The 19,549-nt window shown below is 39.1% G+C and overlaps 1 protein-coding gene across 2 annotated transcripts in view; it reads right to left on the reverse strand.

Annotated features, from left to right (window-relative positions):
* Nucleotides 1-19,549, reverse strand: part of CNST (consortin, connexin sorting protein) — a 116,892-nt gene that overhangs the window by 74,426 nt on the left and 22,917 nt on the right. For both annotated transcript variants that reach the window (XM_054477554.2, XM_054477562.2), the window contains exon 2: nucleotides 4,343-4,772. In XM_054477554.2, coding sequence (XP_054333529.1) covers nucleotides 4,343-4,721 — 379 coding nt within the window. In that variant the 5' untranslated portion in view covers nucleotides 4,722-4,772. The remainder of the gene's footprint in view (nucleotides 1-4,342; nucleotides 4,773-19,549) is intronic.

Below are 19,549 nucleotides of genomic sequence, written 5' to 3' on the forward strand. Positions count from 1 at the left end.
GACTACAGGCGCGTGACACCATGCCCAGCTAATTATTTTACTTTTTGTAGAGATGAGGTCTCCCTGTGTTGCCCAGGCTGGTCGCAAACTCCTTGGCTCAAGCAATCCTCCCGCCTTGGCTTCTTAAAGTGCTAGGATTATAGGCATGAGCCAATGCACCCACCCTATAATGAAAACTTGTTGTAACACAGCTTCAAATCCTGCTTAGCTAAGCATATCAAGGGGATTAAATTCTCTTAAGGGGGGAAAAAAAATCTCATTATATGATGACAACTGGACTTCCCTGAGGCTAAGATCAAGGTTTTAGCCATTGACACAAATACTGCCTCCAGCAAACCCATAAACAGTGACATGTCTCCTAATGACATGACTATTAGGAGTGACATGACTATTAGTGACAAGACTCCTGCACTATCATTTTTTTCCCAGTACTAGCCTTTGGACAGTAGTAATTGAAAAATGACTACAAATTAAACTAGACAAGGGAGCATAAGAGTGAATAAATTTACTTTATTTTACATGTTCTTTTTTTTGTCTTTTTTTCTTTATTTTTATATTTTACATTTTCTAAAAAGTGTTACAAGAACACCTACCTACAAAAAACTGCATTTCTGGTTTGCAACTGAATATCATGTTTTTTATATGTCATTTCACATTTGAGAAGCTATTCAATTATTAGAAAAGTACGCATCTGAAAAATTTGAAACTTTATTTACTTAGGATCTAAGAATTTAACCAGAAAATTCGAGTAAACACGTCCTTATCTAAACTCCTATGCATAAACTCTTTGCATTATTTTTGACATGGAGGGTGGAAGCAAGATGGGAAACAAATTTAGGGGGCTTTTGCAGTACTCCAGCTGAAGATGCTGCTGAACTGTGGCAGTGAAGATGGAGAGAAACAGACTGACTCGAGAGACCACAGGGAGGCAACATTACTCAGACCGGGTGATGGATACGTACTGAGAGAGGACAGGCTGAAGCAAGTTCTTAGGGTGGGGTCCCAGCAACTAAACTCTGAGGGAAGCTTTCCAGGCAATACTAAAGTTTCTTCCCATTCTAGGTCTCTTCCACATCCAGAAAGGATTAATTCCACACCCAAAAGAATCCTATTCAGTTTAAAATTAAGGGTCCCCCATCTCAAACACCTGTGCCCTGCTAACTCACCCCAGGACACTCAGTCCCGCCTCGTCCACGGCCAGCCCGGGCAGACAGGAGTATGCTTTCTTTTAATTTATCAACAAAACTTAAAAGACAAACAAAAATGTATCTCTAAAATATAAAAACTCTACAGATGCACTAGAGGTGAATCACCACATTTTATTCAAGTATAGAGTATACCATCTCTACTGTGAAATCTAAGAAACTCACAGCTTAAAAAGGAATTTTCATAGATTTAGGTAGATGAAGATCATCATTACACAGATGACAACAACAAAGTAGAGACTGCTTCAGTCTCACCAAGTGACTTGGAATCGTAAGATTTGTACTTGGGTTTTATAACTCCTCATTCTGTTTTCTTACTCTTTTGAGACAAGGTCTGGCACTATCGCCTAGACCGGAGTGCAGTGGCAGGATCTTGGCTCACTGCAACCTCCGCCTCCCAGGCTCAAACCCTTCTCTCACCTCAGCCTCCCAAGTAGCTGGGACTACAGGTGCATGCCACCAGGCCCAGCTAATTTTTGTATTTTTTTTAGAGATGGGGTTTCACCATGTTGGCCAGGCTGGTCTCGAACTCCTGAGCGCAAGTGATCTGCCCTGTCAGCCTCCCAAAGTGCTGGGATTACAAGTGTGAGCCACCACGCCTGTCCTTTCTTACTCTCTTAAACTCACTTTATATAAGATATAGAAAATAATGTTTAAAGTAAGCTGTATAAAGACTATCCCTAGATTTTATAAATCATATGTTTCAAATGCATTAGGGGATAGTGACTCTAAACATATCTTCTCACAGTATTATAAATACTAAATAACTTTAAATTATAAGCTGGGCCCACTGGTGTACACCTGTAGTCCCAGGTACTCAAGAAGCTGAGATAAAAGGATCACTTGAACCCAGGAGTTTGAAACTAACCTGGGCAAGGTAGCATGATCTTGTCTCTAAAATAAATATAATAATAATATAATCACACCTAAGGAAAGTGGAATAAAGGCCATGGAAGGGAGGAGTAAAAGGACTCACAATCTTAAGCTATCACTGACTCATAGATATGCAACTAAGTATCAGTTCTTAAAGACATCACAAGATGCCTGTAATCCCAACACTTTGGGAGGCCTAGGCAGGAGGATCACTTGAGGCCAGGAATTCAAGATCAGCCTGGGCAACAGTGCGAGATTCTTTATCTACGAAAATAAAAATAAAAGAAAAATTAGTCAGGCATGGTAGCACATGCCTGTTGTCCCAGCTACTCCAGAGGCTGAGGTGGGAGAATTGCTTGTGCCTGGGAGGTCAAGGCTGCAGAGAGCCATGGTCACGCCACTGCACTTCAGCCTGGGTGACAGAGTGAAACCCTGTCTTGAAAATAAAATAAAATCACAAAATCAGATTGAGAGGCCTGGTGAATTTGCCCTTGAATGACAGTTATAGAATAAATTGATTTATATATACATAGTACTATAAATATCCTCTGCTTATTAGATCTTTTAAGAAATGCTTTTGCTGGGCACGGTGGCTCACGCCTTTAATTCCAGCACTTTGGGAGGCAGAGGTGGGCGGATCACAAGGTCAGGAGTTTGAGACCAGCCTGGCCAACATGGTGAAACCTTGTCTCTATTAAAAATACAAAAAAAAATTAGCTGGGCGTGGTGGTGCACACCTCTAATCCCAGCTACTCAGGAGGCTGAGGCAGGAGAATCATCTGAGGCAGGAGAACTGCTTGAATCCAGGAGGCGGAGCTTGCAGTTAGCCGAGATTGCACCACTGCACTCTATACTGGGTGACAGAGTGAGACTCGCCTCAAAACAAAGAAAAAAAAAAAAAGCTTTCATATCCCTGGTTAAAAATTATTTTAAGTCTACTAAGAAAAAAGATACAGGGACATGAAAAGCCAAATTATGAGTTACATTAACCAGAAAGCCAGATTATGAATTATATTAAAAAGTTTTCAAATTACTTTACTGAATAAATATGGATTTTGTAGAAACTGAAAAGTTTTGTATTTTACTTCAAATTTTAAAAATACAAATAAAAAATACGATATAGACAGATATATTTCTAATTAACCAAAGAAGAGAACAGAAGATGAAGAGACATTCTACTTAGGTCACTAGAGTCTGATGTAAAATCTGTTGGCTTGGGTAAAGTGGTACTACACTAAGGAATCCAGTCTAGGGCATATCAAAACTTTCTAGCCCCACATGTTTCTGATAAAAAAAATAACCAGAGGCTGCCTTTTCCCCAGGGGGCCCTGTGATTCAGGCCCAAAATTCCATAGCTCTAAACTTCAACTGCCAAACTGCATACCAAACGAGAAATACTCTGAATTACTTTTTAACCAAAGTGATACAGATAATTAGAACCAGATGTCTTATTCAACACTACATATTAAATTGTATATTAATATATGTTCATGTATTTTATTTACCTGCTGAGTGAGATGGAAAGATCTATAAAGAAGTCATAGTAGCATCTAAACTCACAGGTTAGGGATCAAAGCCACAGGAATGACAGAAGACAATTTTTAAGGTTGATATTGGTAGAAAATGGTCTAATTTATAAAGGAGGGAGACTGCATATATTTAAAGTACCTAATGTGAAAACATGTACAAAGGATGTCAATTTCAGCACTTTTTTTTTTTGAGACGAAGTCTTACTCTGTAGCCAGGCTGGAGTGCAGTGGCGCGATCTCGGCTTACCGCAACCTCAGCCTCCCAGGTTCAAGCGATTCTCCTGCCTCAGCCTCCAGAGTAGCTGGGATTACAGGTACACGCCACTGCACCCAGCTCATTTTTTGTATTTTTAGTAGAGATGGGGTTTAACCATGTTGGCCAGGCTGGTCTTGAACTCCCGACCTCAGGTGATCCGCCCACCTCGGCCTCCCAAAGTGCTAATTACAGGCGTGAGCCACTGCACCCAGCCTCAGCACTGTTTATGATAGTAAAAGACTGGGAAGGGCCATAAGGAAGTGATTAAATAAATTGTGTTACACCCATACAGTGGAACAGTGTGGAGACGTATCACACTGGAATATCATGCAGTTGGATCTACTTGTGCTATGGCAGAACTAGCTCAGAATATCGTAAGAAAAGAAGCCAGATGCAGGGCAGCAAACACAGTACGGGAGGGGAAGGAGGTTTATTTTTAATTAATTAAAGAAGAGGATAAATACTATTTTAAAGAATACCTGGTGGTATCTTCTTAGCAGTCCCTTTTTTGCTTCTTGGACTTCTTTTTCCAGGTATTTTTCTGTCCTTTCCCAAGAAGGCCTGTTCATCTCTGGAGGCTTCACAAAGGGTGTTTTCCGAGTTCTCACCTGCAGCGACCTCACAGCTCAATGTGCAGCTTTCATTATTATTGAGACTGTCCTGCTCAGACACTTGGGGCTTTCCCATCACACTGTCACTGCTGGTCAGATGCTCGTGCCCGTCCCCATCAAGCTGATTTTCATTTTCATCTGATGCAGAAGGCAGGCAGGTCACACTCCTTTCCACGCTGTCACCAGGATGACATCCATCTTGTGGTTCTATTTGCAGATTATATGTAGGAGTATCGCTGTCATCCATTAGAGCATTCTTTGCTGAACCATTTAAAGTTACATTAAAGACCTTCCATGTCTACAATGACAAAAAGAAAAAAGCTACTTCATTTTCTAACCTTTGCAGATTCTCAGTGATCTTTGATTTTCCCCTTCTCTTAGGTTGTTTCATTGTAAATAGGGAAGAGAAGGAAATGACTTAAGTTCATTCCCTTTCACCATATGCAACCCAACCCCAAACTCAGCTAGTTCTCACGTGAATACTACAGGTGTCAAGCCTGTCTCCTCATGATGATCACCTGAGAGGCTGCCCAAATTCTATTCCAGACCATTACATCAGAATCTCTGAGGATGGAACCTAGGCACCACTATTTTTTAAGTTCTCTAGGTAAGTCTAATGTGCATCAGGTTGAGACCACTGCCTGAATGAAATGACTAGTTAAATAGGTTATGTGCTGAAATTAGTCTCTTATGTTAATCCCTGGACACTCAGCAGACAACTGAAAGCTAGTTGTATAAGTTCTTCTCTGGCTAAACAGCAGCAATATTTGGAAATGAAAATGTTTAAAGATTTTTTTAAAAATAACCTAGAAAAAAGTATGTGAGGGGAAGTTTGGGTAGCATATATTTATACTATTGTTATATCTTTTATTTCCTAAAAATAAGCCCTGGAAGGTACCTTAGAGTTGTCATCAAAATCCTTTTGAACACTTAAAAAAAAAAAAAAAAAAAAAGGCCATGGTTAACTCTAGGCTACTCTTAGTGTGGAATTGGAAGAAATGCTAAATCTGCTTGAAGGATACCACTAATATTTTTAAAATTTACAAAACAGACTGCAAGCCCTTTATCGGTCATCTTTTATTTCCTCTTATTATCTACAAGTGTATTACATTTTAAGAAAAATGATAGGTATGAAAGAAATAATCCAGTAATTCTGGAAAAAAACCTCAGTGAGAGGGCTTCTAAAGATTCTTCAACTTAATGAGTAGAAATGCTCAATCTTTAGAAACATGTATATAAAGTACAGTCTTTAAAACCATGAAAAGTACAAGATAAAATATTCACCCTATACCATTAAGGAAGGAGACCACCACTTCTCCTGCTGCCCTCCTCTCTCCCACTTTTGCCTAGTTTATAAGACAGGCGAAAAGGGAGAAAGCAAAAAGTTGGAAAGAAACAGAAGTAAGATAAATAGCCAGATGACCTTGGCACCCCCACCCAGCCCTGGTGGTTAAAAAAATAATAATAATATTGACCCCTGACCTAAACTACTTGTGTTATCTGTAAATTCCTGACATCGTATGAGGAAGCCCTGCAAAACTTTCTGTTCTGTCAGCTGATGCATGTAGCCCCCAGTCACGTTCCCCACGCTTGCTCGATCTATCATGACCCTTTCACGTGGACCCCTTAGAGTTGTAAGCCCTTAAAAGGGCCAAGAATTTCTTTTTCAGGGAGCTCGGCTCTTAAGATGCAAGTCTGCTGAAGCTCCCGGCCGAATAAAGCCTCTTTCTTCTTTAATGAGGAGTTTTGTCTGTGGCTCGTCCTGCTACACCATCATATATTTTTAGCATATTTTGCAACTGGAATATTTTATTTAAAGATAAAAGTATTGTTTGGCAAACACTAAAATATCTAAATCTGGCTGGTATTATTTTCCTTAAAATACATACTACCTATCTCTACTGATCTGTGAAACTGGTAACATCCTCAGCTGTTTTCCCATTTATGTAATTAAGAGGTATTCTAACACATATTTGCAACTGAAAGCATAAGGTTTTACTTTTACCTTCAAGAGACATGGAGGTCACATGCCAAGGGGGATGGTGGAACTAGAAAGCATTATATAGAGAGCCCAAAACAGTAACAGTCACCTCTTGCTGAGGCTCTATCATGCAACAGAAACTGTGCCAGGGACCAGGTACAGTGGCTCACACCTATAATTCCAACACTTTGGGAGGCCAGGGTTGGAGGATAATTTGAGTCCAGAAGTTTGGGACCAGCCTGGGCAACACAGTGAGACCCTGTCTCTCTATCAGGGGGCTGAGGTGGCAGGATTGATTGAGCTCAGGAGGTGGAGGGTGCAGTGAGCCAAGTGAGCCATGATCGTGTCGCTGCACTCCAGCCTGGATGACAGAGTCAGACCCTGTCTCAAAAGACAAAACAAAACAGAAGCTGTGCCAGGAACCTCATACCTTCTACCTTATTTCTAGTACTCAAAGCAAGCCTACATTGTGGGTATTCACAAGGTTTTCGACGAAAAATCTGAAACTCAAAGAGGCAAAATAACTTAAGATCATATTCCTGGAAAGAAGTGGAACTGGATCTGAAACTAGTTCCTCCTGACATTGGATCCCAGGTGGTACAGCATCATGGGTTAAGAGTGCAGGCAGACCTAGGTTCAAGTTTGGCTCTGCCATTTAGCAAGCTGTTTTTGCAACTTTAGTAAAGTTACTTAGCATCCACAAGCCTCAGTTTTCTCATCTGTAATACCTACCTCAAGAAGTCATTTTTGAAGCTTAGACAACACTGCTGGTAAAGCACTTAGTGGAGTATTTGGCCCACAGTAAATGCTCAATAAAAGTTATTACTTCCCAAATCTCACAGGTTGATACAAAGCACTGATAGGTTTACTCAACTGAGTCCTTAGCCTTACTGCAGATTCAGTAACAGCTTTTCCAGACATCCCAGAAATGATCAGGTTCCTAACGACAGACTGATGCTAAGCAGCACCATTTGAGAAGGCTGAAGTACGAATTTATGATAATGATATCTCATTCAGTTCCTGGAGTGTTTAATATCCATTCTCAGCACTCTGTTTCAGATGACTAAGAAACTTAGAAATTAGTCATTAAGACCTCTTGCTGTGGCTGGGCTTGGTGGCTCATGTCTGTTATTCCAGCACTTTGGGAGACTGAGGCCGGAGGACTCCCTGAGGGCAGGAGTTCAAGATCAGCCTGCATAACATAGCGAGACCCTGTCTCTTTAAGAAAAACTAAAAACCAAAAAATCGAAAGACTCTTTGGTAAGTATGAAGTTACAGATCATATTTACAGCTTTGTTGAGTGTCATGTGCCAAGCCCTGACTTAAACTGTTTAGAGTAACACTCCTATTCAATTTCTGCAATTACCCTAGCAGACAGGTAATCTTAGTGCCATTTTACTGATAAAAAGCCAAGACTCATATCTTATCAAGTCCCTCAGCTAGTAAGTTTAGAAATGGAATTTAGACCATTATAATCCTGATGCCATACTCTTAATCGTTCTACTCTATGGACAATAGGGAGAGAATAACTTCAAGAATATTTCATTCCAGTTATGGTATGCCCCAATTAGAGATCCACCCTACAGCAGAGGACACAAATCTAATGACCAATAAGTTCAAGTTCCTGGAAGTGCTTCTCTCTTTCCCTGGGAAGTACTGGATCCACACAGTACATCATTTCCTATATAGCTCAACTTCTGTTGGAAACTCTCTTAAGCGGTTGGGTGCAGGGAGGATATACTATTTAAGTAAAGTCGCTATTACCAGTAAAGTACATATCCCTTTCTTTGGGCCTCAAGACATTTTGCCTGCAACTCTTGTGATGACATAATTTAACTCATAAGATAATTTTATAAAATATTTTCTAATATTGACTTTCATGCTCTTTCCAAGGTGTGAATATGCTGTAGTTTAAGAACTAGGACACCTGGCCAGGCACAGCGGCTCAGGCCTGTAATCCCAGCACTTTGAGATGCAAGGCAGGTAGATCACTTGAGGGTCAGGAGTTTGAGACCAGCCTGGCCAACATGGTGAAACTCCATTTCTACTAAAAATACAAAAATTAGCCAGGCGTGGTGGCACACGCCTGTAGTCCCAGCTACTAGGGAGGCTGAATCAGAAGAATCACTTGAACCTGAGGGGTGGAGGTTGCAGTGAGCTGAGACTGCACCATTGCATGCCAGCCTGGGTGACGGAACGAGACTTTGTGAAAGAAAAGAAAAGAAGAGAATAAAAGAAAGGAAGAAAGAAAAGAAAAAAGGAAAGGAAAGGAAGGAAGGAGAGAGAGAGAGGGAAAGGGAAAGGGAAAGGAAATGAAAGGAAAGGAAAAGAAAAGAAAAGAGAAAAGGAAAGGAAAGGAGGGGGGAGGGGAGGGGAGGGGAGGGAAGGGAAGGGAAGGGAAGGGAAGAAATAGATTCCTAACAATGCATCAAGGTCTGGCTCAAAAGTCACTTACCCTAGTTTGCCTTCCCTGATTTCTCCATCACAAAGACCCACACATAATGTACAACAGCACTGTTGTCATTCACAGTCCTTCCCAAATATGGCTCTGCACTCTGTATTTTTGCATATATGTCATACTAGATTTAAGCCATTTGAATACTCATAACCCAGGCATAGATAATTTTCATTCTTTGCAATGTTTAGCCCTGGGCCTTGTACTTACTAGATTCATGAAAGAGTAAGGAAACAATTTTCTACTGTTTCTCTCTGAAAGGTAGAAAGTCAGACACACGGACTCCCATCTGCATCAATGCCCTACTCTGAGAGGCAAAGGGACCTCTTCTGTCTGCATCCCTAACACATTTCAATACAAATGCCTTAATTTAAGCAATAGGATAAACTTCCTAACGGGATTTCTAATCAGTATAGTCTTACTGCTTTTGGAAACAGTTATAAATTAAATGTTTATTTTTGTCTCTTCTTCTTCCTCTTTCTTCTCCCTTAATGCTACAGGAATAGCATCTCAACAGGCTGATCTTCTGGTATACCTAGTATCTCACTACAAAGCACCTGGGCAAGAGAAAATCCACAAGGAGAAAGATGCCCAGTTAATACACAGTATTTTAAAATATGTGCTAATAGTGCGTGGTACCTGCGGGTTATTAGTTGAGACTGCATTCAAACTTATTTGCTGTATCTAAACAGTAAAGCTATTTTGTAGTAATCCCTATGTCTATACAAATTCTCACAAAAGAAACAGTGACATGCTACAATCACTGCTACAGCACTAATTGTGGCATATTTCATCTTTTAAAAGCACCACAGCGAGTGCTGCCCAAGATTCCAGACTCTTGTGGCAAAAAAGCATTCCAAACATGTACACTGTATAAAAATCATTTGATGCGTTGACTCTCTACAGCTTAAGAATTTCAAACAAACATATTAAAGCGAGGCTTATATAAAACATGAGAACCCTAAAACTTTAAGGAAGAAACATTAAATAAATGAATAATTTAAAGTAACAGGCTAAGAAAAAAAAAATCCCTGGCTGGGCGTGGTGGCTCACACCTGTAATCCCAGCACTTTGGGAGGCCGAGGCGGGCTGATCACGAGGTCGGGAGATCGAGACTATCCTGGCTAACACGGTGAAACCCCGTCTCTACTAAAAACATTAAAAAAAAAAATTAGCCGGGCGTGGTGGCGGGTGCCTGTGGTCCTAGCTACTCCGGAGGCTGAGGCAGGAGAATAGCGTGAGCCTGGGAGGTGGAGCTTGCAGCGAGCCGAGATCACGCCACTGCATTCCAGCCTGGGCGACAGAGTAAGACTCCATCTCAAAAAAAAAAAAAAAAGAAAAAAAAATCTCCATTTTACCAAAAGCATATCTCAATTCTGGATAGGATTTGACTTCATTTTTTACGCATCTTAATGGATGTCCAATGAGATTAAACATTAGATGTTACTAAAATTTTTAAAAATAATTTATGGGAATACATAGTGAAATACGTAATATTATCTCATTGAAATGCTTTAAGACTATGGGTGCCATTTTTCTATATTTCATACAAATCAGATAAATACTGTATTTTTCCTTTTGAAGCCAAGATCCTTCTGAAGAATAAAGATTCAAGCCCAAATTTAAATTTGATTTATAGTCAAATCCACATTTAAAGGAATAGTCACCAAACTAATAATGCAGTTTATTAACACCAAGTTCAAATTTGTCTATTCCTAGCCAATTCAGAACTGAGGAAGAAAGTGACCACATCCAAGGCCAGGTGTGATGGCTCATGCCTATAATCCTGGTGCTTTGGGAGGCCAAGGCAAGTGCATCACTTGAGGTCAGAAGTTCGAGACAAGCCTGGCCAACACCGTGAAGCCTCATGTCTACTAAAAAAATACAAAAATTAGCTGGGCATGGTGGTGGGCGCCTGTAATCCCAGGTAATTGGGAGGCTAAGGCAGGAGAATAGCTTGAACCTGGGAGGCAGAGGTTGCAATGAGCCAAGATCTCGCCACTGCACTCCAGCCTGGGTGACAGAGCAAGACGCTGTCTCAAAAAAGAAAGTGACCACATCCATATTATTCTGTTTATCATGGACATTCCATACCACTTTACATTTATTTTTACCACTTTACTCATTAGATATGTTCCAATACCACTTATATCTCATTGTTAAATCTATAGTTTTCTTCTCTGATTAACACTCTTTGTTTAAACAAATATACCCTTAGGCAATATTCAGTATACCAGCAATCAAAAGTATGCCTCAGAGGGATGACGGTCAAAAACTGTGACACACAATAAAAAATTCATTTTCCATTGAGCTCCTGAACACACAAAATACATACATTTATGCAGCTAAAACTTAACACAGGTGAATCACTCTGATATGTTCTTTATTCCATTCAATACAATTTCATATATTTTTAAAATGCTGATCAAGATCCACTAGGTTGATTTCATATCCCACTGATGAGTGTTGAGCATAGCAATATGCCATAGGGCAGTTTCTAGGAATTAATAGTCTCTCAGCCTGAGGACCCCCGAGTGAGGACCACAGAAGGTAGCAATGATCTCCAAACTGTTTTCTGAAAATAATGCAGATCATTTGGAATTTAGATACAAACTTCACTTGAAATGTCATTCTCATAATTTCAATGTAATAACGTTTGCTAGGCCAGGCATGGTGGCTCATCTGTAATTCAGCACTTTGGGAGGCCGAGGCGAGTGGATTGTTTGAGCTCAGTTGTTCAAGACCAGCCTGGGCAACACAGTGAGACCCCCACCTCTCCACTAAAAATAAAAATTAGCCAGGTGTGGCAATGCATGCCTAAAGTCCCTGCTACTGGGCTGAAGTGGGAAGATTACTTGAGCCTGGGATGTAGCAAGCTATGATCTCACCACTGCACTCTAACCTGGGCAACAGAGTAAGACTGTGTCTCAAAATAATAATAATAATTAGATCCCATTTGTCAATTTTAGCTTTGATCAGATAGTTGTAGATATGCGGCATTATTTCTGAGGGCTCTGTTCGGTTCCATTGGTCTATATCTCTGTTTTGGTACCAGTACCATGCTGTTTTGGTTACTGTAGCCTTGTAGTATAGTTTGAAGTCAGGTAGCGTGATGCCTCCAGCTTTGTTCTTTTGGCTTAGGATTGACTTGGCAATGCGGGCTCTTCTGCACAGCAAAAGAAACTACCATCAGAGTGAACAGGCAACCTACAGAATGGGAGAAAAGTTTTGCAACCTACTCATCTGACAAAGGGCTAATATCCAGAATCTACAATGAACTCAAACAAATTTACAAGAAAAAAACAAACAACACCATCAAAAAGTGGGCAAAGGATATGAACAGACACTTCTCAAAAGAAGACATTTATGCAGCCAAAAGACACATGAAAAAATGCTCATCATCACTGGCCATCAGAGAAATGCAAATCAAAACCACAATGAGATACCATCTCACACCAGTTAGATACCATCTCACACCAGTTAGAATGGCGATCATTAAAAAGTCAGGAAACAACAGGTGCTGGAGAGGATGTGGAGAAACAGGAACACTTTTACACTGTTGGTGGGACTGTAAACTAGTTCAACCATTGTGGAAGACAGTGTGGCAATTCCTCAGGGATCTATAACTAGAAATATCATTTGACCCAGCCATCCCATTACTGGGTATACACCCAAAGGATTAGAAATCATGCTGCTATAAAGACACATGCACACGTATGTTTATTGCAGCACTATTCACAATAGCAAAGACTTGGAACCAACCCAAATGTCCAACAATGATAGACTAGATTAAGAAAATGTGGCACATATACACCATGGAATACTATGCAGCCATAAAAAATGATGAGTTCATGTCCTTTGTAGGGACATGGATGAAGCTGGAAACCATCATTCTAAGCAAACTATGGCAAGGACAAAAAACCAAACACCGCATGTTCTCACTCATAGGTGGGAACTGAACAATGAGAACACATGGACACAGGAAGGGGAACATCACACACCAGGGACTGTGGTGGGGTGGGGGGAGGGGGAGGGATAGCATTAGGAGATATACCTAATGCTAAATGATGACTTAATGGGTGCAGCACACCAACATGGCACAGGTATACATATGTAACAAACCTGCACATTGTGCACATGTACCCTAAAACTTAAAGTATAATAATAAAATAAAATAAAATAATAATAATAATGATTCAGGGTTTCTTAGCTGACATCTTCAACTGTCAGCTCCATTCTATACCTATGCTATTCAAAATGGTAGCCACTAATCACACAGGGCTATTGAGTACCTGAAATATGAACACAGACTGAGGGACTCAATTTTTCATTTTTATAAGTTTTAATAAATTTAAATTTTTAAATGGACATCAATTCAGCTACTGAAAAACTTAAGTATGTTTGGAATAACTTGGGTATGTGAATGTTTTTCACCTGTACATTTTATGAAATTGAAATATAGTTCAAGCATTTCCAATGAAAATTGTATACAAATTAAGATGTGCTATATTTATAAAATACATACCATATTTCAATGATTTAGTATGAATAAAATCAATATAAAAGAATTTATTAATTCTACATATTGATTGTATGTTGAAATAATACTTTAGATATATTGAATAAACTATTACTAAAATTAATTTATCCCTTTGAAAATTTTTAATGTGGTTACTAGACAACAAAATTATATATATATGTCTCACATATTTCTATTGGATGATGCTGCTGTCTATGACATTGCCTTGACAGTGTCACAGTAGCCAAATATGGCTCATGGTGAATCACTCCATTCTCGATTCTTCCTTGCTAATACAAGTTATGCTATAGGTATTTCCTGGATATAGGTATTATTATTACTGTAATTAACAAATGCAAATACTTGTGGAAGGAAATAGATACTATTTAAAATTAATTTTTACCTCCTTATTTCCTATATTCACAATGTAAATCACTAGATCATGCTGTTCCTTTTTTTTGTACTTCCCCATATTCAAAATATCCCTGGTACTTCATAAAAGTTAAATAGTATTGTCATTAAAACTAGTAAAACAGCCTTTCAGTAATCATTCTAAATACTTAAATTTCTACATAATAGTACAGTACAAAAGTAAATCACATTGTTTTAATATTTCTTTAATAAGAATAAAAAATATAATTTCATAAAGATTTAGTTCTTCATTTAGCAAAAAGAAAGGCCACAGAAGAGAAAATTTCTGCTATAAGGTAGGCAAGAAGGATAAAAATGTGACAAAGTTACAAGACACAAAAGGAAAAACAAGAATAAATGTGAAGACAATGATTCTAAGGGAAAAAAAACATCAAATACAGATTTTCAGTTATGAAGAGAAAGCACTGTTAAAAATATGAAGAAATTAACTGAAACTATGTGACTCATATTCCCAAAAAAACCTTGGGGCAGATAAAGTGAATGAAAGGAAGCATAATTTGTTTCATATTCCTCAATCCTGCCTTTCATAATGGGGCTTGGTTCAAGATCGCTTATGTATTTACAGGGCTTTTGAGTTCAAAATCCATTACATAAATGGAAATGACAGGTCAAAAGCCTCATTGTGGGTATACTCAAGCAGTACGAAGATAAAGAGTCATCTCTCTTCTCTTTTCCTTCTCTTATGCACAGATATATACAAGTTTTACTTAAATAAACAAAAGAGAAGTAAACACATCCAAATTGTGCTTATTTGGTTTTAAATACCTCTTTGTTGTAAAAATGTACTGCAATCATACTTTTAAGCCACAACCAACAGAATCTAAGACTTGAAAATACTTTGGTTCAGACTATAGCCACCTCTTTTAAAACAAAAATCACGTTTACTGCCTGTATCAACTATATATCCTCATGGAAACTGTCTTACACTTTACTCATTAAATAGACACATAAAACTATACATTGTTTTAAAATGTCAATTCTTGAAAATACAATGGCAAAAGCAAATAATTTATTACAACCTTCTTTTAAGATGTCTGACAAAATAGCTTGCATTATCTGAATAAAATGCTGAGACTAGTTGGGCACAGTGGTGTGCCTGCAGTGTCAGCTACTCAAGAGGCTGAGGTGAGAAGCTTGCTTCAGCCTGGGAGTTCTAGACCGGCCTGCGCAACATAGCAAGACTTCATCTCTTTAACAGTTATTGAGGATTTACTAAGTATCAGTGTTTTAAGTTTGTTACATATATATAATTTCATCCTTATAAGTCCTATAAAGTAGTTCTAAAATTATTTCCATTTTTTACAGAAGTAAACAGCAATAGAAAGATTAAACACATAGGCCTCGGTCACACTGCTATTATGTGGCAAAGTCAGGATTCAATTTAGAATCTGATTCCAGAGCCTGTATCCTTAACCACTATAATCATTTTTAAATTACTTTTAAAAACCAGCTGTTTTCAGGTGTATATGTTGTAAATACCAAATTGCTACTTTAAGGAGGCCACAAAATGAACAATTTCCAATATCTTGAGATGTTTTTCAAATATGTAAAATGTAGAAAAATAGGTTACACAGCAAATAAATAAAACCCACCAATAAGACTCTTTATTTGCTGCATTCCTTTAATGTTATGAGTTCATTTCTTCAGGTTTATATGTTGGGCTATATAACCGTCCCATTAGAAATTATCATAAGATATCTGACATTCATCTTTGTGCATTTAGAAAAATTTTTACCAGGCAGGCCACAGGTACTTACTGAACCAACATCACGTTAAAAAAGAGGGACTAACATGCAAGAGTCTCCAAACTTTGGTGGTATACTTATATTTATATATTATTTATATATCTCAGATATAGCTAAGATATCTATGAGATACATAAGATATAGCTTGCATATATATTTTATATATAGATATATATATAAAAGATGTTATATATTTGATATATCTTTGATATATATCTTTTATGTATCTACGTATCTTATTTATTTCATATATAGTTGATATAGATGAGATACATAAGATAGAGGTTGTATATGTATCATATATAGATATATATCAAAGATATATAGCTTTATATATAATATATATCAGATTATATAATAAAAGGTATATATTATATATACTATATAATAAAGATACATATCAAAGATATACCATATATCTTTGCTTGTAAGCATACTATCAGTAATATATATACATATACACACACACACACACACACACACACACACACACATACATCTATATCTCCCCCTCTCCCCTGAGACATGGTCTCACTTTGTCCCCCAGGCTGGAGTGCAGTGGCAAGGTCATAGCTCATTGCAGCCTTGAACTCCTGGGCTCAAGTAATCCTCCCACCTTAGCCTCCCAAATAGCTGGGACTCCCAAATAGCCTCCCAAATAGCTGGATGTGTGCCATCACATCCAGCTAATTTTTAAATTAGGCTGGTCTCAAACTCTTGGCCTCAAGTGATCCTGCCACCTCAGCCTCCCAAAATGCCAGGATTACAGAGGTATGCCACCACGCTCAGCGTAGGCAAAGAAACTGATCGTAAGTATACCCACTGTAGGTATATCTGTTCATAAATCGTATGCACTTATGCTGTATACATATATATGCATGTGTGTGTGTGTGTGTGTGTGTGTGTGTGTATATATATATATATATATATATATTTTTTTTTTTTTTTTTTTGAGACAGAGTCTCTGTTGCCCAGGCTGGAATGCAGTGGTGTGATCTTGGCTCAATGCAACCTCTGCCTCCCGATTCAAGTGATTCTGCCGCCTCAGCCACCTGAGTAGCTGGGATTACAGGCATGCACCACCACGCCCGGCTAATTTTTGTATTTTTAGTAGAGGCAGGGTTTCACCATGTTCGACAGGCTGATGTCGAACTCCTGACCTCAAGTGATTTGCCTGCCTCGGCCTCCCAAAGTGCTGGGATTACAGATGTGAGCCAGCACCTGGCTCCGTCATTTTAAACATGTGCAAAAACAAACATAAGAAAGCTTGTACTTCTGGCAAGGGCAGACTGGCTTATTTCAGACAAAACCCTCCTGCTGATAACTAGAAAAGCTGGCAGAAAGCTTCAGTTTGGAAGCCGGAAAAGCTGAGCAGAGTGTTGAGTAGGCTCACAGAGCTGGAGGAAAAACCAGAGTTCGAGGTCTTCCAAGAAGAGGGGACCACAGGCCTTGTGATGGGACCTAAAAGTGATACTCCCCAGAAGAAAAGGCAAGCCTGAAATAGATCAGTGCTCACAGGGACTAAGGCCCAGCAGAATCAATCATCTCATCTCTGGTTGAATTGAGGTGATCTGTTCCAACCTGTTGCCTGCCAGAAACTAAAGTCAATCCTCTCTGCAAGAAAAATCCAACAAAGGCTGAAATTATTTCCACAACTTTTCATATGTAATATTCAGTATATAATCCAAAACAACCAGGCATACAAGAGATCACATCTTGATTTAAAAAAGAAAACTGGGGGAAAAAAACAGCAGAAACAGACTCCTTGGAGATCCATATACTGGAGGCAGGGAGGGAGTGGTATGTTAGGAGCAAGGAGTTGGGGAGCATATAGAAGGTTTAAAATAGCCAGTGTGGGAAACTGAACAGTAACTGTCCTGGCAACTGTGGAGGACTGCAGGGCTGCCGGGAAGGTCTACTGAGATGAGTTCCACTACACATTCCGTCTCCATTCGACTTGGTTTCATACACTGTCTTCAAATCAATCTCATCATGCAAATCATCCACAATCTAGCTAAAAGAATCCTATACGTTAATCTTCTACTTGAGTACAAAGTATCAATAAGACTGATACCTACGCTGGAATTTTTTTCATCATAATGGAAAGACCAGCTTTCTTCAGTCTATCGCGACACCAATTTTCATTTGTGCTCCCTCTTTATTCTTGACTGCACCGCCATTCTTCTTCCCACTTTATGTGGACATCTGAAAGCATTTTTTGAAACTCTTGCCCCTGGTTTATTTCACTTAAAGAAAATTCATCCTTAAAATGTTGACTTATATAAGTTAATTTGAAATTTCATATTATTTCTTAGCAATTTCGGATTCTTCTAACATAGATACACGACTGAATTCTTATACCTATACAAGAAAGCCAATGTATGTGGCTGGGCATGGTGGCTCAGCACTCTGCGAGGATCGCTTGAGACCAGGGATTTAAGACCAGCCTGGGCCTTAAAGCAAGACCCCATCTCTACAGACAATCTAAAATATTAGGTGAGCATGGTGGCATGTGCCTGTGGTCCTAGCTACTCAGGAAGCCGCGGCGGGAGGACTGCTTGAGCCCAGCAGTTCAAGGCAGCAGTGAGCTATGACCATCCCTTCACTCCAGCCTGGGAAACACAGCAAGACCTTGCCTCTTAAAAAGAAAAAAAAGTATAGTTACAGGCAAATTCACATGTATTTTCTTCTGCCATCCTCATTGTCTACTTTTTCTTATCTTGAAAAATTATGATATAATGTTGCCCTTTGAATGGGAACACGATGCTCCTGCCCCACATTCAGAGGAACACTGGTTTTAAACTGCTTATGCAATACAAGTGCTAATTCTTTGTCTTACCCAGTGCTCTTTGTAACCAAAAGCCACTTGGCCAGCATTCAAGGTTACTATGAGGACATGAACCAAAGCAAATAAGTCTCCACATGAGACTGAACTCTGACCTCAGAGGTTGAGCGCTTTAACTAAACTTCACCAGCCTTCAGGGTAATCAATTTTGAGTGTCTACAACAAACAAGATCCACATACTAAATACAATGAGGCAAGAGAGAGACAGATGAGACACAACATGCCCTGGGACTATATATTCTAAAAGTAGCTAATGAAAATACAAGAGCTGATACTCTAGCAGGTAATGAATTATACACTATGTCTATAAACCCTGCCCTAACATTCCTCTTCTCTCAAAAAAACTTTGCTACAAAGAAGAATGTGATCAATGACACGCAATTTCTTTGAGAGTCAGAGGAATGAAGGTTGCTTTTATTGTGGAAAGGAGTAATGCGTGAATATTTAAGAATATCCAATTCCATTACAGAAAATCAAAGATACAAATAAAAGAGATGAAAATAAGTGCAGAGCAAACAGCGTGAGAAGTTAGACACAGAGAAAGTAAACAGGGCATCTGTACAGTAAACACAGGAAGGAATGAAAGCACTCACAACCACCAAATATTCACAAGACCAGAGGAGACACAAAATACTCATGAAGGTACTGATATTCATGAGGTATTAAATCAGCCAATCCAATTGGTAGTATCCATTTCTACACCTACATGCCCCCTGCCCAAGAAACACAGATAAAATCCATAGCTGCTCATCACGCTAACGGGCGGACAACAGGGTCAGGGAGGTCTCTGCGTTTCTCGGATAGGGGGAATGAGTGCTGGCCCCAGGCACCTTCAATCTGCTGAGCTGCCTTGTTCATCTTCAGCCATGGTCTGGAGGAAATGTTGATATAGCAGATAACACTGGACAAGAGAACATTGTAATCCAGCTCTGAGATGGTGTGTTCCCTCCATTCTACTCATACCTGAGGTGCATGGAGAGGTAATCTCAAGAGAAGAAATAAACAGGACCAAATAAAAAGGTGAGGAAGTACAGAATGAAGAGCGAATAGTTAGACTTTGGAATAAGAGTGCTGAAGGAAAGTAGTGAGTGACGAGCC

This window comes from Pongo pygmaeus, chromosome 1, assembly GCF_028885625.2.
Source record: "Pongo pygmaeus isolate AG05252 chromosome 1, NHGRI_mPonPyg2-v2.0_pri, whole genome shotgun sequence".
Taxonomy (NCBI): Eukaryota; Metazoa; Chordata; class Mammalia; order Primates; family Hominidae; genus Pongo; species Pongo pygmaeus.